The sequence below is a fragment of the Cynocephalus volans genome, chromosome 18, assembly GCF_027409185.1.
Source record: "Cynocephalus volans isolate mCynVol1 chromosome 18, mCynVol1.pri, whole genome shotgun sequence".
Taxonomy (NCBI): domain Eukaryota; kingdom Metazoa; phylum Chordata; class Mammalia; order Dermoptera; family Cynocephalidae; genus Cynocephalus; species Cynocephalus volans.
Genome location: NC_084477.1, coordinates 15,439,786 through 15,464,201, shown reverse-complemented (window position 1 = coordinate 15,464,201; position 24,416 = coordinate 15,439,786). Strand labels below are relative to the sequence as shown.

The following is a 24,416-nucleotide window of genomic DNA, read 5'->3' as shown; positions in this document are numbered from 1 at the left end:
TGGCATTCAGCAGCTGGATGGCTGGTCTGGAGGGCTGAGGTGGCTGCACCCATGTCTGGTGTATGGGTGACAATGGCTGGAAGGCTGGACTCAGCTGGGACTGTCACCTGGACATGTGGCCTCTTCAGCATGGCCACAAGGTCATCGGATATCTATGTGATGGCTCAGGGCTCCAAGAAAGGAGCGTTCCCATGAACAAGGTTGGAAGCTGCTGGCCTTTTATGAGCTAGCCTTGGAAATCACCTACTGTCATCTCCGATGCACTCGGTTAGTTGAAGCTGTCACAAGTCCACCTAGTCTCACGGACAGGGGACACAAACCCTACCTTTTGATAAGAGGGGTGTCAAGGAATCCACAACCATGTTTCAAAACTACAACATGTGTGTGTGTATATTTGAGCATGTGCTGATATAACCACACCTGTACGTGTAGTTAATCACTAGTACCCCACAAACTTTGTCATTCAAAGAGTTATGTGGTCTGGGAGAAAGAAATCACATCCCGTTGGGACATGTGAGGTGTCATGGGTGGGGTCTGGCATTTCAGCCAAGCCCGGAAGGATGGCAACAGGTAGACAGGGAGGAAGGATTGTCCCAGGAGGAGGAACCACATGAGCAGGGACAGGGAAGAAAAGCACCGGGAGCAGGAGGGGGAAAACTGAGGGAGTGCTGCAGGAGGAGGTGGCCTCAGGAACAGAGGTCCTGCAACAGGTCAGGCTGGCAAAGGTCAGGCAGAATAAGGGAACATCCTGAAGAGAACAACAGTGCAGGATGGAGACTTGACGCGACCTGTGGGCACAGAAGGAGAGATTCAGGTTTTTCCAGAGCAAGGCGTTCGCTGGTGGGGTAAGTGTTCCTGGAGGCTGAGGGCCTGAGAGTGTTGGGTTAATGGCTCCACCTTGAAAATAAGGAGGCACAAAGGAAAGAAATGGATTGCTGATGAGATTTTAAAGTGCAGCGAGGTAAAAGTGGAAGGTTTCGATCTCCTAAGTAACGTAGGAACTGCGATTATTTACAGAGAGTGAAATAATCACTGATGCGTATGTTAGATATTTTCATGAGAGTTTCTACAAATATACAAAATATGACTTTTTTTTAGAACTTCAGTAAAGTAGGCAAAGGTTCAGCTGGGTATTGTAATAAGTAATTGTACAATTCAGCTGTGTTTATTTTTAATGTTGTTCTTGATTACAAAAATAATGTGCCCACTGTAGAAAATTTTAAAAATATAAAAAAGTACAAGAAATTAAAGTCATCTATGTACTTCACGGTCACCTAAAGACTGCGAGGAGTTGCTTTATTTCTATGATGTGGTCAGTTGATTGTGCAAATACATTTCTATTTTACAATACAAAATGCAAATGTTTTGCATATTTCAGATTTTACAGTTTTGCTTACGTTTCGGTAGTCTTCAAACACACTTTTAATGTCTACATGACATCCACACTGTGCAGTTACCATAACTTATCTAAACCTTCCCCTATTTTGAAACATGTAGGTTGTTACACGTACATATGTCACACATACACATGTAGTATGTTATGTATGTACGTATACATCCATATCGTCTATGAACAGCCTTGGACATACACCTTTTCCTCTGATTATTTTTTCCTAGGACACATCACTGAATCCGGACACAAACTTTTCAAGGCTCTTGCAAATTATCCCCAAATGGCCTTTCCAGAAAGAGAGCGCCCTTTTTTACTCTCATCCACAACATTTTTTGAGATCTTCAACCTTAAAAAGAAACAACTCTTGGAAAAGCCCCAGTTTCTTCTGGTCTCTGACACGTGGGGACATTTCTTCACCATAAAACCTAAGGCCATGTCGCAGAGAATCGGAGCCCAGAAGCTGGACCTTTCTAAAACTCTCCTTTGGGAGGGAGGTTGGGGGACTGTGGGGGAGGAGACTTTTGAGATCCCAGGTGCCTTCCAGCCCCGGCTTCTGGTGCGTTCGTCCCCGGGCACCGGATGGCTCCACCCTCCGAGCTCATAAGACAGAGGATGGAAAGTGTTTCAGCTGATTAAGAGGACAGAGGTGGGGACGGGGAGGAGTGGGACTGGGGGCCATCGCCCAGGAGTCCCCCTCCGCCACACGCACGAGGGCGGTCCCCCTCGGCTCAGGTCCCCGGAGCGGGGGAGGGAGCGACAGGAGCCGGAGGCGGCGGGGCCGGGCGGGGTCCGCGCGCCCCTGGGGACCCGGGTGCGCCCGGGCCGGGCCTGCCGGTCCCCGGTGCGCCGTCCAGGTTGGCGCGCGCTCCCGGCCGCCTCTCGGGTTCCCCGAGCCGGCCACCACGTCAGCGCCACCTCCTCGGGGCCCTGGGCATCGCGAGGGGCCGGGCGCAGAGGGCAGGAGCGCGGCGGGCGGGACGATGCTGCAGTCCCTGGCCGGCAGCGCGTGCGTGCGCCTGGTGGAGCGGCACCGCTCGGCCTGGTGCTTCGGCCTGCTGGTGCTGGGCTACCTGCTCTACCTGGTCTTCGGCGCCGTGGTCTTCTCGTCGGTGGAGCTGCCCTACGAGGACCTGCTGCGCCAGGAGCTGCGCAAGCTCAAGCGGCGCTTCCTGGCCGAGCACGAGTGCCTGGCGGAGCCGCAGCTCGAGCAGTTCCTGCGCCGGGTGCTGGAGGCCAGCAACTACGGCGTGTCGGTGCTCGGCAATGCCTCGGGCAACTGGAACTGGGACTTCACCTCCGCGCTCTTCTTCGCCAGCACCGTGCTCTCCACCACCGGTAGGCGCCCGCCCCCCGGCCCTGTCCCCTCTCCCGCGCCCCTGGACCCTGACCCCTCCCCGGAGCTCCCGGCCCTGTCCCCTCTCCAGCGCCCCCGGCCCTGTCCCCTCTCCCGCGCCCCTGGACCCTGACCCCTCCCCGGAGCCCCCGGCCCTGTCCCCTCCCCGGAGCCCCTGGACCCTGACCCCTCCCCGGAGCTCCCGGCCCTGTCCCCTCTCCAGCGCCCCCGGCCCTGTCCCCTCTCCCGCGCCCCTGGACCCTGACCCCTCCCCGGAGCCCCCGGCCCTGTCCCCTCCCCGGAGCCCCTGGACCCTGACCCCTCCCCGGAGCCCCCGGCCCTGTCCCCTCCCCGGAGCCCCTGGACCCTGACCCCTCCCCGGAGCTCCCGGCCCTGTCCCCTCTCCAGCGCCCCCGGCCCTGTCCCCTCTCCCGCGCCCCTGGACCCTGACCCCTCCCCGGAGCCCCCGGCCCTGTCCCCTCTCCCGCGCCCCTGGACCCTGACCCCTCCCCGGAGCCCCCGGCCCTGTCCCCTCTCCCGCGCCCCTGGACCCTGACCCCTCCCCGGAGCCCCCGGCCCTGTCGCCTCTCCCGCGCCCCTGGACCCTGACCCCTCCCCGGAGCCCCCGGCCCTGTCCCCTCTCCCGCGCCCCTGGACCCTGACCCCTCCCCGGAGCCCCCGGCCCTGTCCCCTCTCCCGCACCCCTGGACCCTGACCCCTCCCCGGAGCCCCCGGCCCTGTCCCCTCTCCCGCACCCCTGGACCCTGTCCCCTCCCCGGAGCCCCCGGCCCTATCGCCGCCCCGGAGCCCCCCATCCCTGTCCCCTCCCCGGAGCCCCGGAGCCCAAGTTATTTCCGCGCTGGCTCGCGGAGGGCGCACGCCGGGGAGCCGGAAGCCAGCCGGGTGGCCGCGGAACGCGACCTGGCCGCTGTCGCCGGCAACTCCGGGGTGACGGTCCCTAAGCCCGTCGACCCGGGTGGGCTGCAGGGGCTTCTTCCCGCGTTGCCCCTTCGCCGCCGCGAACTCCCAGGCTGCGCCGTCGGGGCTGGAAAGTGTCCGGCGCTCCGCGTGCGCTCCCCTCCCCGGTGACCCCGTCCCTCCCGGGCCAGGCTGCAGAAGCTAAGAGTGGTACCTTCCAGGGCCACCTCCCGGACTGCGCCTTCTCTTTGGATCGGGCACCGGTATTTCGGCTCTTTTGTACCTCGGAGGCAGTTTGGGGGGCAGCCGAGTGACATCGCTGCCCCAAGCAGGCGACCTCTGAGCGGACAGGCTGATCTGGTTTCTTTTCTCAGTAGGAGGCCGGGTGGGGAGACAGGAAAGGCAGCACCCGATTGCCTACGACCTGACAGAATGGGGCACCCCCCCCCCATTCAGCAGTTCCTGGAGCTTTAGGTGTGCCAGGCCCCCCCGTGACCTTGGAAGCTCCACGCCCTGCGCCCCTCACCCGCGGGGCGCTCAGGGGCGCAGGGGGCCGGGCGCGTGTTCCCAGGGCGCCCCTGGCGCGGGTCTGGATCAGGTGAAGGAGGCTGAATTATCCCGGCCAGCCCTGGCTGGCCAGGCACATGCACCAGGACGGAGGTACAAATTGGAAGTTGGACGCTGGAGAGAATCTGAAAGAGGGTTTAGCTCAGTCCCTTCTTTTTGTCCACGAGATCGAATTTTGAAACAGTCCATCTTGTCTTGCACAAGGCCACACCCTTCTCAGTGTAGTCGGGAAATCTGGGCCAGGAACACTTTGCAACCCCCCACCCCCAACCTGTACAGGTGAATCAGCACCCTCCTGTGTGTCTCCACACACTCCCTTAGTTTCCACCTCCCAGGGTTTATTCCTTTATAATCCTCTTTGGCCCTATACCCAGTTGATTGTTTTGGTAACTACTTGGTAATGAGTAATAACATACTATTCATGTAGATCCTGTGAAAGTTATTCACAAGTCTGGGGTGAATTTCTAAACTGCTGTAAACTTACCTAAAATCAACAGGAGCAGAATTCTAGCTTGTATTGTGGTATTTTAAAAACTGTGTTAAATGTAGCCCCAAACAAGACAGACTTGTTATTTCCCCTTTCCAAAGAATGTCTGCTCCTTTGGCAACATCACTCTTTCGTTTTTATCTTTCCATCTACTGTCTTTACCTGGCTCTGTCCCTCAGGTGGTTTAGAAATCACCAGCCTTTCCTTTGGAGTATGTTTCTGCCAAACTGAGACTCATTCATTCTCCATAGAAGTGAGTGTTTCCCACTGGGCTGCAGAAAGTTTGCAACTGGGTCACAGTGTTGGGTGAACATTTTGACGAATGATGGTAGTTTTTAGTATTTTCTCACTAATGGTATTTTGAAGACAGAACAGGAATGGGAAAAGTGAATGTGTTTGCGTTCATCATATGTGCCTTGTTCAATGTCAAAAATTGGCTTATATCTTGAATAGACAATTATTTCCCAGAGGGAATCTAGGAAATATTTTTTGTGTGTTTTGCTCTTTTTTTATTCTTTGCTTTTTGTGGGGGAAGTATTTTTTTAATTCAAGATGTAAACTCCCTTTCTTTAAATGAGAAGTTGCAGTTCCTGTTTAAAGAGAAGAGGAGGGGAGAGGTGGGGATAGATGTTTTATTATTGGTATTCAGATTGCGCTGGAGTCCTGTGGAAAGTCTGTACTCATGCAAAACAGGAGCTCATTTAGGAGATCAGTGCAAGGGGCACTTAAGGATAAACTAAGTGAAAAGGGTGCCTCTTGGTTTGTGCAATTAGCAGATCAATGAACTCTTGTTATATAAATAAAACTATTCTAGATCGAAGATAGTCTTTTATTGGTTCTGTACTGATCCATTTATTTGATACACTCAATGTTCTTTATGGTCTCGAAACACTGGTTTTATGGCAGAAGGTCAGACGATTTTTAGGGTAAAGCCTTCATTACTAAGAAAGTATTTTCTGGAAAAGTACCAGACAACTCAAATGAATTGGAATTGGTTCTCTTTCAGGTGGATAGTAGACATGTTGTGCTTTTTATTTTTTTAAACTCTTCTAGCCCTGTTGATGGCAAATCACTGAGATAATTGTCACCCAGTTAATCAATACAGTCAATTCTTGTCTAGAGTGGTAACGATGGGTATTATGAAGACGCTGTCACTGCAGTCATGACTGCAGTACAGGTCCACGAGTGCATTTATGTCAGAATATAGTCACCCCCAAAGCACACGCTTCCATTTCTGGAAGGAACTGGGCAGAGTCTTCGTGGTCTGTTTGGTAGAGGGCTTAGTCTGGGAGTTGTGCAAGGCCCTTTTCCTTTTCTGTGCTGCAAAGGGCCGTGTGGAACCCTTGCTTACAGAGTGCCTGGTTGAGAAGGCAGTTCTATTCACTGGAATAAAGCAACTCACAGTGCATCTTTAAAAAATCAAGCTGAGATTCGAGTTTTCAACATGTATGTGAAAAAAAAAAACCCACCCTTTTAATAAGGCTTTAAACGCATTCTTTAAAACACGTGTCAATCACTTCTGTGCAGAATTCCCATACTAGGAAACAGTTTGATTCACTGCAGTAAAGCAGCTCACAATGGCTCTTTGAAGAATCATGCTAAAATCCATCTTTTCTACATAATAAGACTTTCTCTGAATTATTTCCAGCAAACACTTTAACATCTCTTTACTTCCCCTTGTAGGAAGAAAAGATCTCTTTTCTCACCCACGGCAAAGCTTATGGCTGAGGCACCTGTGATAAAAGACAGATTGACGAGAAAAGCAAATTTAGTTAATATAAGTTTTATGTGACACAGGAGCCTTCAGAAATGAAGACGCAAAGAAACAGGAAAACTTGTGTATTTTTATGGACAGTTGTTGTACAGAAATATGATTGGAGGACAAAAGGGTATGATCTAATGGTAATAAACTGGGGGAACTTAGTAAGGCCTATTTGTTCAGACTTTTCTTGGCATCTCTGTGCCCTCGAGGATAAGGGCATGCTGTTCCTTCAGGTATAGGGTGAGCTGTCAGAGGAAGGTCAGAGAATGCTTTTATGGCTTGCTTCAGGGGAGACAGGTCAGGGCAAGGTGAGAATGACGTTCCTGCTTTTGCTATTTTCTTAAGTGCCAAGGTGCTGTCTTTTGGGGTAGATGTCCTGAACCCCATCACCTTTGATTTAAAAAGATATAACAACAACTACATAGAAGAAATCATAAAAACAGAAGCAAGTGCTGTACTTTTTTAGCTTTTCAGAGGGAAAGGTTGTATAGAAGTCACAGGAGGTATTACCGAGTGCAGTATTTCCCACATAACTTTTATATTGTGATTTTATTTTATGAGGATTGAGGAAATAATGTCCAGGTGATACTCGGGGAGCAAGAAATAATTTTTATTAACCTTATCTTTAGCAGCCATCCAAAACTTAGGGCGATATCATTCCTTCCTAAGAACAATTTTGTGATGTCAGTTCGCCTCTTTATTTATCCTACTAAGCAGGGCTGTATCGGTTTGGTGAATGTTTGGTAAAAATGCAGCTTTGTATTCAGGCAGTAAATAAGCTGTCACTACCTTTTGGTGCTTCTAAATGTGGGATCCCCGTGACGGCTCAGTTCTGGTTCCTGTCACTTGTAGCCACTGTGCCTTTTGTTAGGACCATGCCTCATCCCTGTTTATAAAGAGATGTTTTGAAGCTCTTATTGAAAGTGTCAGTAAAGGAACTTAACTGGGCGTGTTTTACAGCAGCTTTTGATTTAGTCAAGTAGGGAGCCTTGATAGTTTTCAAAAAGAGAAGCTGGGAAAGGGAATGCGCAGAGCTGGATGGATACTTGGTTTTCATTAGGAGACATGTGTTGTTACCATCGACAGATATCTATGGAGCTTTTAGAATAGAACAGGGTGGGCAAACTACAGCTCCTGGGCCTGATCTGGCCTACCACCTGTTTTTGTATGGCCTGATCTACAAAAATCAAATTTCATTGTCTGTAAATTAAGTTTTATTGGTACATACCCACACTTATGTGCTTATGAATCATTTGTGACTGTTTTCCATGTACAGTGGCAGAGTTGGGTAGCTGTGACAGAAACCGTATGGCCACAGAACCTCAAATATTTACTATCTGACTCTTTACAGAAAAAGTTTGCTGATCTCTGCTTTAGAGGGATGCTTGGAAGGAACTCTAAGAGAAGTTCTAAGTGCTTTACTTTGTTTTGGCCAATAAGACAGTCCAGCTTCTCAGACTTCACAAAGAAGTTGTTTTAAGTGGTATACAACATCTAAATGACATGTCACCACCAACAACCACTTCCAAAATAAATGGTTGTTTATTTCAGATGTCCCTAGTTTTTGGTCAATTTTTTTTTTTTTTTAAGGCAACAAAGCTACACTTCACATTGTGATTATCTTATCTAAAATGTGCAATAAATACTATATCACATCCGGAAAAGAAACGACAGCAAAACTAAACAAGGAAACTTTATATTAGCTGGAAGAGAGATCTGAAATCTCACACACTGAAGTCCGTGCTGTCTATTCACAGGAGAGCTTTTGATCACTATTTTGAGCCTTCACACTTAGTCCTATAAATTTAATTATCTGGTGTTCAAACCCATAACAGATTAAAGAAGGCACAGCTATAGGCACACATAAGTGCCAGGTCATGAAAAGACAAATAGTTTAAAAATCACAAAACTAGAGTGATATTTTAAAAAACACATTTATCGAACACTTGGCCTATGCCTGGCAATGTTTACATGTATTGTCTTTCATGCAATACAAGAAAGGAACGCGAGGTGTAAGTATCACCATTCTCACTTTACAGGGGCTGAACCTGAAATTTAGGTTGAACGACTTCTCTAGGTAGGTCACAAAATTAGAAGTGACATGGGCTCAGTATCTGCAAGAGCCTGAGCTTTACATAGATGTGGGTGTAGGAGCTTGATATGGGCTGAATTGTCTCCCCCCAAATCCATGTGTTAAAGTCCTCACCCCACTATCTCAGAATGTGACTGTGTTTACAAATAACCTCTTTGAAGAGGTGATTCAGTGAAAATGAGAACACAGTGAGGAGGTGGCCATCTGCAAGCCAAGAGAGAGGCCTCAGAAGAAACCGAACCAGCAGACACCTTGAACTTGGACGTCTTAACCTGCAGAACTTTGAGATAATAAATTTATGTTATTTAAGCCCTGTCTCCCCCAACGTCTGGTATTTTTGTTATGGCAACCATAGCAAACTAATGTAGAGGTACTCAGTAATTTTTTTTAGTTGCACCAAAAACAAACAAAGACTGCAGCACAAGAGATAGAATCTTTAAATCTTTACTGTTACAATCCTCGAACAGGCCATTGCTGGTTCAGAACATAAGATAGTAATTGATGTCTTTGAGCTGTCAAGAAAAATACTTCAGGACGCTTCTATTTAAGAAGGCAGACAGGTGTATAATAAATCCTAGACACGTTTCCACTCAGTAATGATCAGAGGACAGATATTTAGTGTTCAAATGTGTGAACTCCTACGTGTCTATAAAACCTATCAGTTCTTCAGTATGCACCAGGGTTTCTTTTTTTCAGAACTACATTTGCTGTTGTGTGTACCTATTTGACAGCACCTGGAACATACTTTTACGATTATAAATGGCTATAACTTGAAAGAAAAGCTTTGCTTTTATGACAGTAAGTTTTGTCAAGAACACAGTCTTTATACCACTGATCCAGTGGGACATCTGGTGCCTTCAGGACAGGTGGTTTTATGGCCATGCTTGTGACTGTCGTGTGGGAGGAGGGTCTATTGTCTGTCCAGTAGAAGAGTAACGTAAGGTGGGAACATGTGTAATTGCTGTCACTCAAGTGTTTTGACACATAACAATGGCAATTCCATGTGCTTCAACTCCCTACAAGGTTGGTTTCAGGGACAGAAACACCATCTACATCAGGAGCCCTCTTTGACAGAGTCAGAGCTGCACTACGCTAGATTTTATTCTCAAGAGATATCCTTTGATCCCAGTTACAGCCAAATCCATGAAATTCCAAAGGGCCCCACCTCTCATTGACTGTGCCGTGTTCACACCCCACTTGGGGCAGGAGCTAAAGGTTGTCTCTTGGTGGAAACGCAGGCAACTTTGGGAGTTTTCTTAACCCTTCTATTTCCTGGACTCGGTTTGTGCTCTGGCTTTCTGTGTTCCTTCTGAGTGGGTCCCTTGTTCCCTGTGCAGTCCTCGGAGTTGGTGGCCATTCTGTTGGCAGCACGTTGCAGGGGTGTGGCCCCCAGCCTGGGGTCAAAATGCAGGAGGGAGACGGGAGGGGACTGGAGGCATAGAGTATCACCCGAAAGGACTGTGTGGTGGTCCCCGAGCTTGGGTCAGACCATCAGGTCATATCTGTTACTCTCTCATGTTCCTACTTTTCCTCTTTAATTAACAAAACAGAGTCGATTGCTATATTGGTGAGATTAATTGGCTTATGTTAGATATTGGCGGTGTTTTTTAATTTGCTGCTGTTTCATCCCAGATCAGATTCTAACTTTTTGCATTAGCTCCTCTGACTGGGGTTGACTTGCTTTGTGGAATAAAAGCCTCCAGAGCTTCAGGTATTAGTGCCCAGTGGAGGACTTCAGGCAGAAGTCTCCCAGGGGACTCAGAGATCCAGGGAATGTGGAGTTGATAGAATCGAGGCTGTTGGATTCAGCAGACAGAAGGCAAAAACCTGCAGAACATCTCTATGGGATTTTAAAAGGATAGCAAAATGCAATTTCAATTTCTCTGCATGTGGTCAGTGGATTGAAGTTAGAGGTGAGAGCTGGAGTCTCTCCTTGTGATGCTTGTGCCCTGTTCATGCTTAGGGGGCTTCGTGACCCAAATTACAGTGTTTACTCAAGTTGATGCCTCGGTCCCCTTTTCACAGTGCTTTCCTGAAGTCTCTCGAGGTTTGTTCCAATGTTGGATCTGCAACATGGGCTGAAGGTGAACTTTAGTGCAAATATGCACTGGGAAGGGGAGGCGGGGAAGGGCCCGGATCCCAGGAGAGAGTGTGCTGACCCGGCACCCAGGACACCCAGGACCCCAGAAGCAGTTTCCATCAGGTTCTGCCTCCCAGAAGGGAGCCCCCTGCCTGCTGGCTCCCATGCACCTGTCGGGGCCTCACTTGGCGACCTTAGTACTCAACAGGCAGTCAAAAAAGAGCAATTAAGGCACCTTTCGTCACATGTCTGAACCTGTCTCCTTTTCTGTTGAATGAAGAAGATTCTAAAGATGATATTCATCTTCAGGAGACATGATTTCATTGTGAGGAGGCAGAGGCCCAAATGGCTGAAATAAAACTTTTGAAGTTATTCACATAAATACAGGGACATCTGAGGACCTCGTATATACGCAATGCCCCTTGTAAGGCCCTGTGTGATCTAACAAGAGGTGTTCATTCCCCTGTAGGGATTTACTGCCCATGTGGGCTGACCAGGTCCTACTGTGGGCACTTAGGGCTGCTGTAGGAACCAAAGAAATGAAGCATGTCTTCCTGGGTCTGTCCATCCAGTGGCGTCTGAATTTGACTTTGGAGGACAAATAGGATGTCAATCAATAGAGAAAAGGGAAGGGGTATTTCAGATTGAGAATATGACTTCCCCTGGGAATACATTTAACGATAGTTTTAAACACTTCCAGGCTAAGAAAGAGTATGTAAAAATATAATATTGTTTTCCAATTTAATATTACATAAGGCTGTATAGAAAACTGAAAAAAAATAAAAATAAAAAGCCCAAAGGGCAGAAGTATTTGCTCTCTATTTTCTTAAATTGAACAGTAGGATGTAAGCTTAGTATTTGATATAATAGTTCAATATAAAATTTACATAATATATAGTCCAAAGAATAACAGTAAGTCAATATCTTCAATACTTTTTTTTTTTTGGAGTGGCTGGTATTAAAGTTACCAAGGAATGAGTCTAGGTGGCTTCTGTTTTAAGGAAGTAAAAAGATAAACAAGAATTTTTTTTTTTTTTAACAAGAGAGCTAAACATTTTGGGACTAAGTACACCAGCTTCCACTGAATACATTTACAGTTTTTACATTTTGTAGTAGATGGGAAAATTATCACGGGCTCTCAGAAAAACACCTGAGTGATTTTCATTTCTTCCCTATTGCCTATTTATCTTTGAAGTTATCCCATGAATATAAGCATGGCTCACAGCTCACCATCGATGACCTACCCGTGTCTTTCTTTTCCCCCTCAAATACTGTGTTTTTGATTCAGTCTCACCTTGTCAACCATAAGAATCAAGACGGAATGTAAAATGTTTTAAACTAGGATTAAAAGGTTAAAGCATTCTTGTAGCTGAAATTCTTCAGATGCCTGAACACCGGTTACCAAGGCACTCAATTATTTAAAGACCGTGGTTAGGTGCATTAAGTTAATTAAAGGATCTGGAGAGGCTGTTTCTCCCTGGCAGGCGGACTCAGAGACTCTGAGCAGGGAGAGAAGTCCCCACATTACCACCTACCTGCCACCCAGAGCTCTGACATGAGCCATCTCTGCAAAACAGCCTGTCGCCCACAGGCCCGCTCAGACAGGTGCACGCGTGGCAGGTGGCGGGTGGGTGGGCGGGTGCGGATGGGCTGTGCCGTTTGCACCCCCAAACCGCAGGGAAGAGTGCGTGGTGTAGATCTGCAATCTGTCATCCACGGCTGCTCCTGTCCCCACTCTCCCCCGCCACCACTCAGCCACCAATGTTTAAGAATCAGACCAGCAGAGATGGAAAGAAAGAAAAAAAAAAACCCTGAAATTTTTGTAAAAAAAGGGAAGGGGGGGTGGTACACAAAAGCAAATTTCTGTTAGCAGCTTATGGCCTGTGACCTAAATCACCATGTGATCTTTCAGCAACTCTGGCTGCACACCTGTTAGTGGAAAAGGTAATTGGAATGAGGCTAAAAAGACATATTTGGCATCCGATCTAGGCTGTCAAGGTTTCCTCTCTCGTGTCACTCAGAATACATTGCAGTGTTGATTGGTGTCGGTCATCTCCCACCGTGCCCATGCTGTGTCGTGTTGACCAGTGCTGGTGGCATACGTGTCTGTGGAGCTTCTTCTGCTGCCTGGGTCTGTCCCTCTCTGGCGTCCCAGTCTCCACACACAGCCAGCCAAGGGTGGCAGCATCTCGCCTGCTGGGGAAGGGAATTGCACAGAACACTGGTATCAGACTGAATTAACACTATCACAAAGTCCATCCTGATGTAGCGAAAAGTGTGAATCCTGAGTTATTTTTAGGGACAATATTTATGTCCAGATCAGCTGAAGGACGTTACCTAGATTAAGGAAATGTGGAGATAGGAAGTGAGGGGGTGGGGGGCCAGGTTCTCTTCCGCCAAGTCATCATCAGCAGAAATTCACTGATAATTTCTCTGGAGCTCGGTTGCTTCCTCTTTGCAGTGCAAGGGGCAAGTGAGATCCTCTTCTGACTGTAACATGCTGTGATCCTAAGTCTTTGGCATATTTACTGAGTACATCTCTACTCTGTGCCCAACATGTGGGGGACATATAGCAAATACAGTAAAGGGATAATCGCTGATCTCAAAAAGCTCCCAACTAGCTGGGGAGGCTCAGCTGAACAGCCTCGGCCGTCTAGAGCGCAGATAGCTCATTGCTGGGTGGGATGGGGCCCGGTGGGATGGGGCCCTGGGAACATCTGCAGGATTTTGAGAGGGAGACCGGTGTGGGCTGCATGGTTGGAGAAGCTTCATGGAGCAGGTGAATTGAGATCAACGAGTAGTGTGGGTAAGGGTAGGTCGGTGGTACAGAGGAAGGACGGCCACTAAGGACAGGGGCCTGTGCTCAGCACAAATCCACAAGTGGACGGGAGCCTGGCTGCAGAGAGAGCGCGAGATGACAGCTTGCAGCCGAGAGCACCTGCCACAAGCAGGACTGGGAGATGCGGGAGGTGTGGATGGCACGGGGGATGTGCAGGAGGCAGAGCTAGCACTTGACCCTGTAGCAACAGGGTGCCATGGTGGCTCCTGGGCCTGCACTGTGACATGGCCTGGCCTGTACACTGACTTAAACTGGGGAAAGCTGGAGCCAGGCATCAGGGCTCTGAGGCTTTTGCAGTCGTTGAACTGCAAGCCATCTTGCTGCAGAAGAGAGAGGCCAGAGGACAACCAGCACACGAGGACAGAGAGTCACAGGGATGGGGAAGCCACGGCGGGCTCCTCAGTGGCCACAGTTGGGGACTTATAGGCCCTGGGGCATGTCAGTATGAGGGAGAGGGCCCTGGGCTGCCACACCAAGAATTCCACAGCCCCAGCTCCACCTGAGGCCGGGGAGGAGCTCAGTTGCTGCCGTGCACATAGGAGCATAAGTTCTGCATGTGCGTGCATGTGGCAGCGAGTTAGACTTGGGAGCACCCCAGGTCTGCGTTCCCACACCCCTCACTCCTGTGCGGGGTGGCCACACCCTAGACTTTGGGTGTGCTTCTGGGGGATGCACGGAGGCTATGGGGAGCTGGTCCACCACCAAATTCTCATGGATTCAGCCCTGAGCTGATAAGTATGTTCCCAAGTGTGTAGCTATAGAAACTTGTAGTTAGCATGTCAGTTAGTTACAAATGGGTCATTCTGATTGTGTTTATACTTTTAATTGTCTTTAAGTAAATTATTTTTATTTATTTATTTATTTATTTGCAGCTGGTGGGTACGGGGACCCAAACTCTTGACCTTGGCGTTCTAACGCCAGCCCTATGTTTTGTCGGAGTAATACCTCAACTTCAGTTCAGTTCTGAGTTGCTGAGTTGTAACTTAATTAAGCTTTACTTTTATCTTTAAAAGACACAATTATTATAAATACAAGTCTTTGCATTTTGTAATTGTGCGTGATAATTTCTTATCTCATTGGACTCGGATTAAGGATGTCTGGCTTCTCATTCGTCTCTTAGCACTTTCACTTTGGCTCAAGGGCACCCAGTGCCACCTGTCCATTCTCATGTCATGAGGAAGCTGGGCTGGCAGAACTACTGTATGGAAACTCATAAATGCTTTGAGGATAAGGCACCACCTAGCACACATCGTTACATTTATGATCTTACTCTGTTTTCTTCCTCACCAGATGTGAGGAGTTTTTAATCATGCACAGAATCACACTTGCAACGTATTCTTTTCCTCCTTGCTGCTTTATTCCAAAGCCGTGAAGTCAGGCGTGGGTCCCTTGTAGAACCCTTGGTCCCTTTAGCCAAGACATTTCCACAGTTCCCAGGCAAGGCTGGAGAGACATAGGTACATGGAAATGTTTGAAAAGCAAAGCAAACTTGACCAGTGTGTTAAATCTCTTAATGAGCTGCCATCTAACCTCTGAGCATCCACTCTGGTCATTGTTAATGTGAGATGTGCTCCCCTCCAGGTGTCCTTGGCCACATGCACTCTCAGCAGTAAGAGTGCCACAGCGACTGGACACCTAGCTCGCTTGCAGCAGATGACGGGCAGAGTCATTTCCAAAAGGTGTACTGAAAACCATCAGAGCAGTTGGATAGTATCCCATAGTGATGTCACCTTTACTTGCATTCAGTATGCTTTCTTGAAAAGGAGAAGAACAGACCATGCATTACCTCTGGCCCTGAGAATTATCCATCATCCAGTCTCTTTTACTTATTCCTGTGTGGGAGTTACTAACTCTAATAGGCGTGGCCGTCACTGATTACTGTCGTGTTTTCCTTTGCCACTAAGTGGGATGTCCCCAAGGACAGGGTGTGCCCAAGAGAAGGTGCCACTCACTGAACACCGAACGTTTGTATAGCTCTTGGGCAAAAGGTTGGGAATCACTACTCCAGAGAGCAGAGTTTAGTTAGGCCCACCTCACTGTGTTTCTCTTTAATGATAGATTTTAAGTCTAACAGAAAAAGTTCATTCTGGCGTGTGCCCTGATACCTTGAAGAGCATTCGCTGTAGGTGAGCTCACCGTTAATCTAATTGGATTTCCTCTTGCTTGTCGACCTGATGGTTTTGAAAGCCACTCTGCTTTCTCAGAGTACAATAATCTCCCCATCTGTCTCTTCTACTTTGCCTGTCTCAAAAGGTGGCAGGCATCGGGGTCCACGGTGAGACAATTCATTTGTTTTTTGCTCTCTGTTCTCAGCCATTTGGCTCGTTCCTGTGCTTGGTCCCATCAAATGCTGATAGGCTCTGTTTTTTCCCAAGCAGGTAATTTTCCCATGAAACGCAGAGGTAGAAGGAGGTGTGTCACCTTGAAAATTTAGCGACTGAGACTGTCTTCTAGTTTGGTCACTTTGGCTCAGGCAAAGGAAACCGCTGTACCAATCCCAGCAGAGGTCTCAGTGTGGCCATGGACCTGAAAGCCACCTGGGACCCCCAGCAGCACCAACCGGACAGCATCTCCCCAGGAGGCTGTGACTAAATGCCCCCTCCCGTACTCTGTCCCACATGTGTGCTGCTGCTCTGTTGGAAAGGAGGACATTGTGTTGTCTTCTGCTATGTGGGAATGTGACATTTGGCTAAGGAGCTTCTTAGCAGGGGTTAAAACGTGCTCTATCCACTGGTCAGGGAATTTTCTCATTTTATTCCCCTGAGGGCTGCTGCCTAAGTTAATGATTTCTTTGGCAGTAGGTTCTGCGCCAATTCGCTTTTACATGGACATGGTTGCCCTGTTTTCTGGGGTTTTGTTCCCCCTAAAAATTTGGGCTGTAACTTGACGCTAGTAAGTTTTGACCTGCATGCAACTCTATTGCCTGATATATCAAGGAGAATATTGTGTTAGGAATTTTAACCAGGTAGGATGTAGGGTGAATTCATGGACCACAGGCCTCAATTGTTCACTTTTTCATAACGCTAGCAGTACTGGACCTCAGTGTTTTTTTTTATCGGCTGGCAGTCCCCGTCGAGATCCAGTGTAGACGCTGCTGTGGGCTCTCCTGGCGGTGGCTTATCCCGGGCTTGCCACTTGGACCCCACAAGGAGATCTGGTTCAGCACCACTGGCTGGCCACGTGCTGCGTGTCACACATGGCACGTGGCTTCTCTGTCCTTCACTCAGCTGGGCGCTCCTGCTGTCCACGCACTGGTCATGCAGGTCTCAGCCCCTCTGTGGTGACAGCGGGCTTTGCCCCTCTTTTCAGAAGGAGCCCTGTGTGCAGCCTCCCGACCTACGACTTTGCTCTCTCCAAGTGTCCTCTCGCTTTTCCTCCTTGTCAGGCTCCTTGGCAGTCCAGCTCTTAGAACTGCGTTTTGGGGACCTTCCCATCGCTTAAGCAGTCTTTTCATAAAGATATTTACTAGAATGGCATGCCCTCTCTTCTCGGAAATGTTTTAAAACCCGTCTTCCTAGTGTCCCCTGTCTGCCTGTCACTCTGTACCAAGCTTCCTCCTTGGCCCTTACAAAGGCTGGGTTGGTTTCTATTGACTTGGGTTTGATCCTGGTTGCTGAGGAGTGAATCATACGAAAAAACCCAGCAAGATCCTGGAGAAACATGGGGTGGAGAGGAAGAGGGTACCCACCATACTGGTTCATTTTGTCACCCTTTAAAGTCTAACCCATATTAGATGGACTCATTTGCTTTCATATGACAGTTGTGAAACAAAGTATGTAAAAAACAAATAAACATTTTTAAAAGAAAGCTCCATTATGAAGTTCTTCCCCAGGGCACTTTCATGTAGGTCAGCACATTAAAATGCGTCACATTCACATAATAGACTTGGGAAACGTGGATAGCCTAATAAACTTAATGTTTATTTTCCTGAGGGATTTAAGAAATATTCTTGAATCCAAGAATATTTGACTTTATTATACTCCTTAAACCCCCAATTTTATAAGGTGGAATTTGCAATCCTGTTGCCGAATAGGACTACACAGAGAAATAAAATTGTGGTTCTAAAATCTTGATTAATAGCCTGCAAAATATTAAAGTTATTTAATGTTTAGGGATAGTCTGAAAAGATAAGTTTTGGTCATTTCCAGTGTCTAGTATTCTCTGTTTTGTATTTTGGGAGGTAGATTTTTGTTTTTGTTTGGGGCTGGAAGAGAAGATTGTAAAGGAGCGTTTTTTTTGTTTGTTTGTTTGTTTTTTTACAGAAAGCACATTATTTAGGAAGAAAATACTAAGGCTTGTTAATGGTAGGTGCCAGGGGCAAACCACGTTAGCCTTTGGTATAATGAGGGGAGCGTTAACATAGTCATAAGTCCACAGCAAAGCTGTAGTTGCATTTATTCATTTATTATTAACTGGGGAGCAGGAAATTCTGAAGTCAGGTGCTGGGCAATGACAGTGAATAAGATAAGGGGACAGTGAGAAATAGAAACACAATGACAGTATTTACATTTTGATATGGCTTTTCAGGTTTTCCAGATCTCACTCTAGCATTACTTCCTTTGATTTCAATAGCAGGGCAGACCAGAATCAGCCCTGTCTTGCAGGTGTGAAATCCAAGGCCAGAAAGTGTGACTGTCTTGTCGGAGGCGGCAGTATCGGGACTCGTACCCAAGTGCTCCCACAGTCTGGGAGGCTCTTTGAGAGAGTCGGCGAGTTTTGGTGGCAGAGGATTATGTAGGATATTGTTCTATTAGTCCTTTTCTATTGCTTATAACAAAATGCATGGAACTGGATGATTTATAAAGAAAATGAAATTTATTGCTTACAGTTTCTGAGACTGGGAAGTTCAAAGGCCAGGGAGCATATCCAGGGAGAGCCTTGGTGGTGGTGACAGTGACCCAGGGGTCTCACATTGCAAGATGGTGGAAGCAGAGAGAGCAGAGACAGACAGACTCTCTTGTCTCTTCTTTTAGAGCCCTCAGAACCGTGCCCCTGACCACCATTATTAATCCATTCACTCCTGCATGGTCCTATAATCATATCACCTCTTCAAGGCCCCACATATCAATGACCATAATAGGATCTCCCACCCTCAACAGTTACAATGGGGTTTAAGCTTCCAGTATATGAAATTTGGGGGACACAATTCAATCCATGTACAGCAATTGTCATGGCGTGTTATGCCCACTGGATGCCATATCTTTATTAAGTGCCTGTGGTTAGGCTTCGGTGGTAAGGGTCACTAGAGAAACGTCCCCAGTTGCTAATGACCAGCACTTATACCTCCTTAGTGAAGCGTAATCACTTAATGAGAAGCTTAAGGAGAACCAAGATCGTCTCTCGGGAGTAGACCGATGCCTGATTAAGTTTGCCTGTATGTCCTACTGAGGCATCCGTGCATGAAGTGGTTTTTTTGCCCAGACAGAACGCCTCGTCAGAGACATAACTGTTTCTTTCCAAGGTTACATAGATATACCATAACCCTCCCTGGTACGCAAGGCTTCTACCCCTCAGCCCAACTCCAAAAGAAGGAAGAACGTTTAAATACAAGTAGCTCTTTAGTCCAACCTATCCGTTGTCTCGGCCAATTCTTTAAAATGGAATTCTCATAATAGCTACCTAAGGTAAATAGTTAACGTTTCCTTTTCAGAAACTGCTTTAATATTCTGTTAATAGCAGTTATCAATTTGTGAATAGAAAAGTGGTAGTATTTTCCATATAAATGCTTTATATATGTACCTGCTTGGGGGGAGTATCCCTGAGGGTCTGCACTTGCCAGCACAGCTCTGTAATGATGTTTAACTGTAAAATAAAAGCTGTATTTATGTGCATTCCGGCCTCACAAATTTTGAGTTTCCTCGTGAGCCAGACCCTGCTGGGCTTGTAAGAAAACAGCAGATACATTTCTTGTCCAAAAGAAACTTTGAGTCTGTCTCCAAGATCACCACATTTTTGTTGCTTTTGAAGGGGTGAATGAACATGGAAGGTTTATGCCAGCAGGACATCACAATTACATATTTTTAACTTAAAATTATGGCTTTTTTTTTTACAGATGATCTTGTTAAGAACACGTGTTAATGAGCCAACAAAAGCAATAACCTGGGTTTTTTTGTTAAAGATGAAGCTATGGGTTTGCTTCTGTCAGGTGAAATTCATTCATTCGTTTGCTCATTCATTCATTCACACATGCATAAAACACCTTTGGGCACCTGCTGTGTGCCAGGCATGTTTTTATGGGCTGAGGAGCAGCAAGGAACCACACAGACTAAAATTCCTGCCAGGGAATATACCTTCTAGAAGGGCAGAACGGCAATAACCAATATAGATAAATAAAATAGAAGGTATTTCCCATAAAATAAGTGCTAAGGAAAAATAAAATAAACCAGTGGAGGGAGATATAGGGTTTGCATTGAGGAGAATATTGGTATTTTATGTAAGGTGACTTGGGTAGACCTCTCTGAGTAGGCGACCTTTGAATAAAGACCAAAAGTTGGGGGGTGAGCCAGCCATATGGATAATTGAGGCCATTCCCAGGCCACAGGACAGCATGTGCAAAGGCCCTGAGGCAGGAGCATGCCTGCCATGCAGCCAGGAGGCCACGTCTGGAGCTGGGTACACAGTGTGGAGTAGTAGCAGATGAGGTCAGAGAGGTACGGGGCTCAGATCATGTGGGACCTTATGGGTCACAGTAAGGACACCAGCTATTATTGTGAGTGAGTGAGGCAGAGGGCTGCTGGAGGATTTGCAGCAGAGGGGTAACACGATTGACTTGTTTTCCCAGGTCGCTGTGGCTGCTGCTTGGAGAACAGAGTACGGGAGGCTGGGGCAGATCAGGAGACAGCTGGGGACTGTTACTGCAGTCCTCAGGGGGACTTCGGTGCCTGCACTGCAGGGGACGGGGATGGCAGGAATTGGTCATTTAATGGTACAGCCCACGGGATCTGTGGACAGATGGACAAGGGTAAAAGAGAATAAGAAGAGACGACATGGCTGGGGGGCTTTGGCTTGAGTGACAGCAAACTGGAGGTGCCACCAGCCAAGTGGGGACAGATCCCAGGAGAAGCAGGTTGGGAGGTGGCAGCAAAGAGCCAGGAGCTCAGCTGCAGACATGTTGAGTTCAGATGCCTGGGTGGCAGCCAAGTGGAGATCCCGAGAACATGGTTGGATGGTGGGTCTGGGCTCTCCAGTATCAGAGGTCAGAAGACTGAGGGGTGATCAGTGATGTTGTAGAAAAATCAGGTGATTCTCATGGCTTGGAGCGATCATGACAGGTGTTTCAAGGATGTGACAGCAGCTGTGTCCAGTAAGGTGAAGGTGGAGGACTGGCCATGGGATTTAGAACTGGCCATGGGTGGCATCCAAAACCTTACCTGAGATACATGCAAAGGAAACTGAGAGGCAAGTGGTGAGGGCAGGTGGCGGATCGTGGCTCCCAGTTGTGCTGCAGAGGGGAACAGAAGAATGGGCGGGACCTGGCAGGGACGTGGAGGACGAGACGAGGGTCTGTCTCTTGCTTGAGATGGAAGAGCTCAGGCAGATGTGCTGGGCTGTGTCCTTGGGCAGGGAATGGAGCTGGGGCCCCACAGCCAGAAGAGCTGGACAGAAACTGGGGAGAAGGCTTTGAGATGCACATATGATTGCCAAGCATGTATGTTTGAATAGCATCTTAGGCATGAATTTGGAGCTCAGAAAAGAGGCGAGGGCAGGTAAGCCTGCGAGTCATTAGCATGTAGATCAGTGGTTCTCAACCTAGCCGCACCATGGAGTCTGCTGAAGAGCCTTTGAAAGAAAGATGCCCATACCTGTGCCACATCCCAGACCGATTGCAGTGAACGCTGCCACGGATTTGAGAGCTCCCTGGGTGAGGCTGACAGGCAGCCAGGGCCTGGATGGGGTCACCCAGGGAGAGCTGCCTGGAAGGAGGTAAGATGCTCCCATCAGGCCCCAGGTGGGATGGACTGTGAGTCTTCCCCTTGGTTCTCAGGGTGGCCACAGTTTTGGGATTGGCACCGTTTGGGTTTTTTATTTTTTTTGTGCGCCATGAGGCAAAAGAGATGGGGAAGGCCTGGTGCAGGAGTGTAGGTGGAGCAGAGTCCTGGAAGTCTCTAACGTGGCCGCCTCTCCCATGAGGATGGATCAGAGAAGGAAATGTGAGCTGGGACACCGCGGTGACAGAAAGGTGCATGGGAAGCCAAGGGAAGACAGTGTCTCAGGAAGGGCAGGGCATCAGTTTGGTCAGATGGTGCTTAGAAGGTGGAAAAGATGAGGATAAAATTAATCTGGGGCTTTGGCAGGACAAAAGCCATCAGTGGCCTTAAGAGGACAGACCTGTTCCAACAGAGTAATTTGGGTGGATGCTCAGTCCCATCCCCCTGCAGAGAAGCCCAGTGACCTTCCCACCCAACTGGAACAGCGGGTGAAGCTCATGGCTCCTGGCACCCCCCTGCAGAGCCAGCCTTCCTGCGAGTTAGATAGTTTTATTCAGAATGACTTTGTTGAACCAAATATTTAATCTTCCGGAATGTGGTCCATGAGTCCCCTTATTAGTGTGTCCCTTTTATGAACGGTAATGTCATCCCTGCCTCTCTTCCTCCTGTTTGAGTCTTCTGCTTTCCAACTGTGCCTCAGATGAGCTCCTCTTGGCATCTCCCTGGCATGTGTCACTGCTCAGCTTTCACTAGTTGTCTGTCTGTCTCCAGTGAGGTGCTTCCAGCTTGACGGTCACAGCTGCTTCTGACGCCAGTGCTGTCAAACCTCATTGCCTGGAATGCAGTCAGGGGCTCTGCAAATATGAACTGAAACTCAGGGCAAGAATGACCCTATCGCAGACACTATAGCTGCCCCTGGAGGGCGAGGCGAGCCTCTCGAGGTCCCTTGGCAGGAGGGTCTGAGAGCCACCCGTGGACAGGAGAGTTTCTCCATTGTCACCTGCTTGTCCTCTGCTCAGCACTGGTGTTCTCCTCAAGGCAAGGGCTGCCTTGCAGTTTGAGTTTGGGCCACAAATTCCCCACTCCATTCTGGCATTCTGCATTCTGGATCCTCATGCACCCCCCTGCTAGTCCCATAGGATGATGGAAGGCAGATTCAGCCTGCGGGGAGCTATGCAGCGTCTGACGGCCACCCCTACAGCCTTAGTGAAATAGAACTTTCCAGAACACTGCCGCCTATAAGTAAGTGGCAGGACCAGGAGGCACTCCCAGGGCTGCACCCTTGTGGCCTGGCAGATAGGCCTGAGCTCCTGCAAGAATTCATGTTGCTCGGGACAGACAGCTGATTTCACTTTAACACCCTGCAAATTCTATTGGGGAGCCCCCAGAATTGACTCCCCTCTGTCCAGTGACCCATGCACTTTTGGGTTGCCCATGGTGTGGGAGTTTGCACCCTCAAACAACATTCTTCCTTCCCAGGAGATTATGGGCTCACTACAGATTTGTAGAGCTTTGAACTCAGAAGCCACCTTTGTCTATACCTCGGCATTTGTGAGTGCCATGCCTCTGTATTATAATTTGTCTTCTGTCTGTATGGTAAGGCATGCTTGTAGTACTGTCTGTACAAAAGCAGGATTTTAAGGAGTAAAGAACATCCAGAACTTCCTCCTAGAAGTTGTTTAGATGGAAAACTGTGTTCCTATAATGCACATTTCAAAGCCTCAACTTTTCAGAGTTTTATTATAATTATTTTCAAGCCTCTCCAGAATTAGGGAGAATTGTGTAATAAGCACACAATGCCCGCGCACACCAGCTGGCGATGCTGAAACCTGCCGTACTTGTTTATCTCACCCACACACCTCCCACACCTTCTTTTTATTCTTTTCCTAGTGTATCAGATTAGTACGTTTTTACCAAGGGGAGGCTGCAGTAAAGTGGCCCTAAAATCTCAGTGGCTTACAGTAACAGAGGTTTAGTTCTTGCTTAGGTTGCACGTCCTTTGTACGTGCAGGTGGCTTTTGTCCTTACTTTTATTCTTGGACCAAGAGGGAGAGATGAGCTTCCACCACTAAGGGTTGTTTCTGAAGGGGATCCTGCATGGATTGAGCCATAACCTACAGCCAAGACAAGCCAGGTCTCCTAGAATAAAGCCTGTCAGTATTGTCAGACACTCAGGAGGAGGAAACAGGTGTTGTATGTTTTGCATAGGTGGTGTGATAGCGTTCCTGTCAATTCATCTGCACCCTAGGGACAGAGAGTTCACATGGGAAGTTTCCTAAGGAGAAATATACACCCCAGGGAAAGTTAACATTTCACAGACCCTAACTAGCAATCCACTCCCCGGAGGCTGTCTCAACTGCTGTTTAAGTATCTAGAGAATCCATTGATTAGCATAAGGCATGTTAGAAGTCATGTTAATTGGTAAAATGGGTGTTTCAAGGCCTGTAGATTGACTAGAGGTAGTGTTCATCTCCTCTTACATGAAGGGGTATGTCTTAGTCCCTTTGGGCTGCTTTAACAAAATATCTTAGACCGGGTAATTTATGAATAACTTATTTCTCACAGTTCTGGAAGCTGAGAAGTCCAAGATCTAGGTGCCAGCAGGTTCAGTGTCTAGTGAGGGCTGCTGTCTGCTTCGTAAAGGGCACCTTCTTGCTGTGTCCTCACCTGGTGGAAGGGGCAAACTAGCTTCCTTGGACCCCTTTTATGAGGGCACTAACCCCATTTGGAAGGCTGGAAACCTCATGACCTAACTGCCTTCCAAAGATCCTACGTCTTCACACTACTGCATTGGGGATTAGGTTTCAACATATGAATTTGGGGGGTGGGGGACAGAAATATTCAGATCACAGCAGGATATGAAATCTTTGGGAACCCAGCAAATGGGTATCCTTCCAGCAGGATTCTAGGTCTAGGACTCCACTGGTGTTCTGTGTTCTTCCACTTACTGAAGGATCCACATGGCTTGACTAAGAGGTTGTTGAATCCGGCTCCTAGAATAGTGATGCACCTGCCTC

At 48.0% G+C, this 24,416-nt stretch overlaps 1 protein-coding gene across 1 annotated transcript in view; it reads left to right on the top strand.

The window, feature by feature from the left end:
- Positions 1-2,240: 2,240 nt before the first annotated feature.
- The window catches only part of KCNK1 (potassium two pore domain channel subfamily K member 1), a 35,303-nt gene continuing 13,127 nt past the window's right edge, over positions 2,241-24,416 (top strand). Inside the window, exon 1 of the mRNA XM_063082819.1 lies at positions 2,241-2,728. Within this exon, the coding sequence (XP_062938889.1) occupies positions 2,374-2,728 (355 nt within the window). The 5' untranslated portion in view covers positions 2,241-2,373. The remainder of the gene's footprint in view (positions 2,729-24,416) is intronic.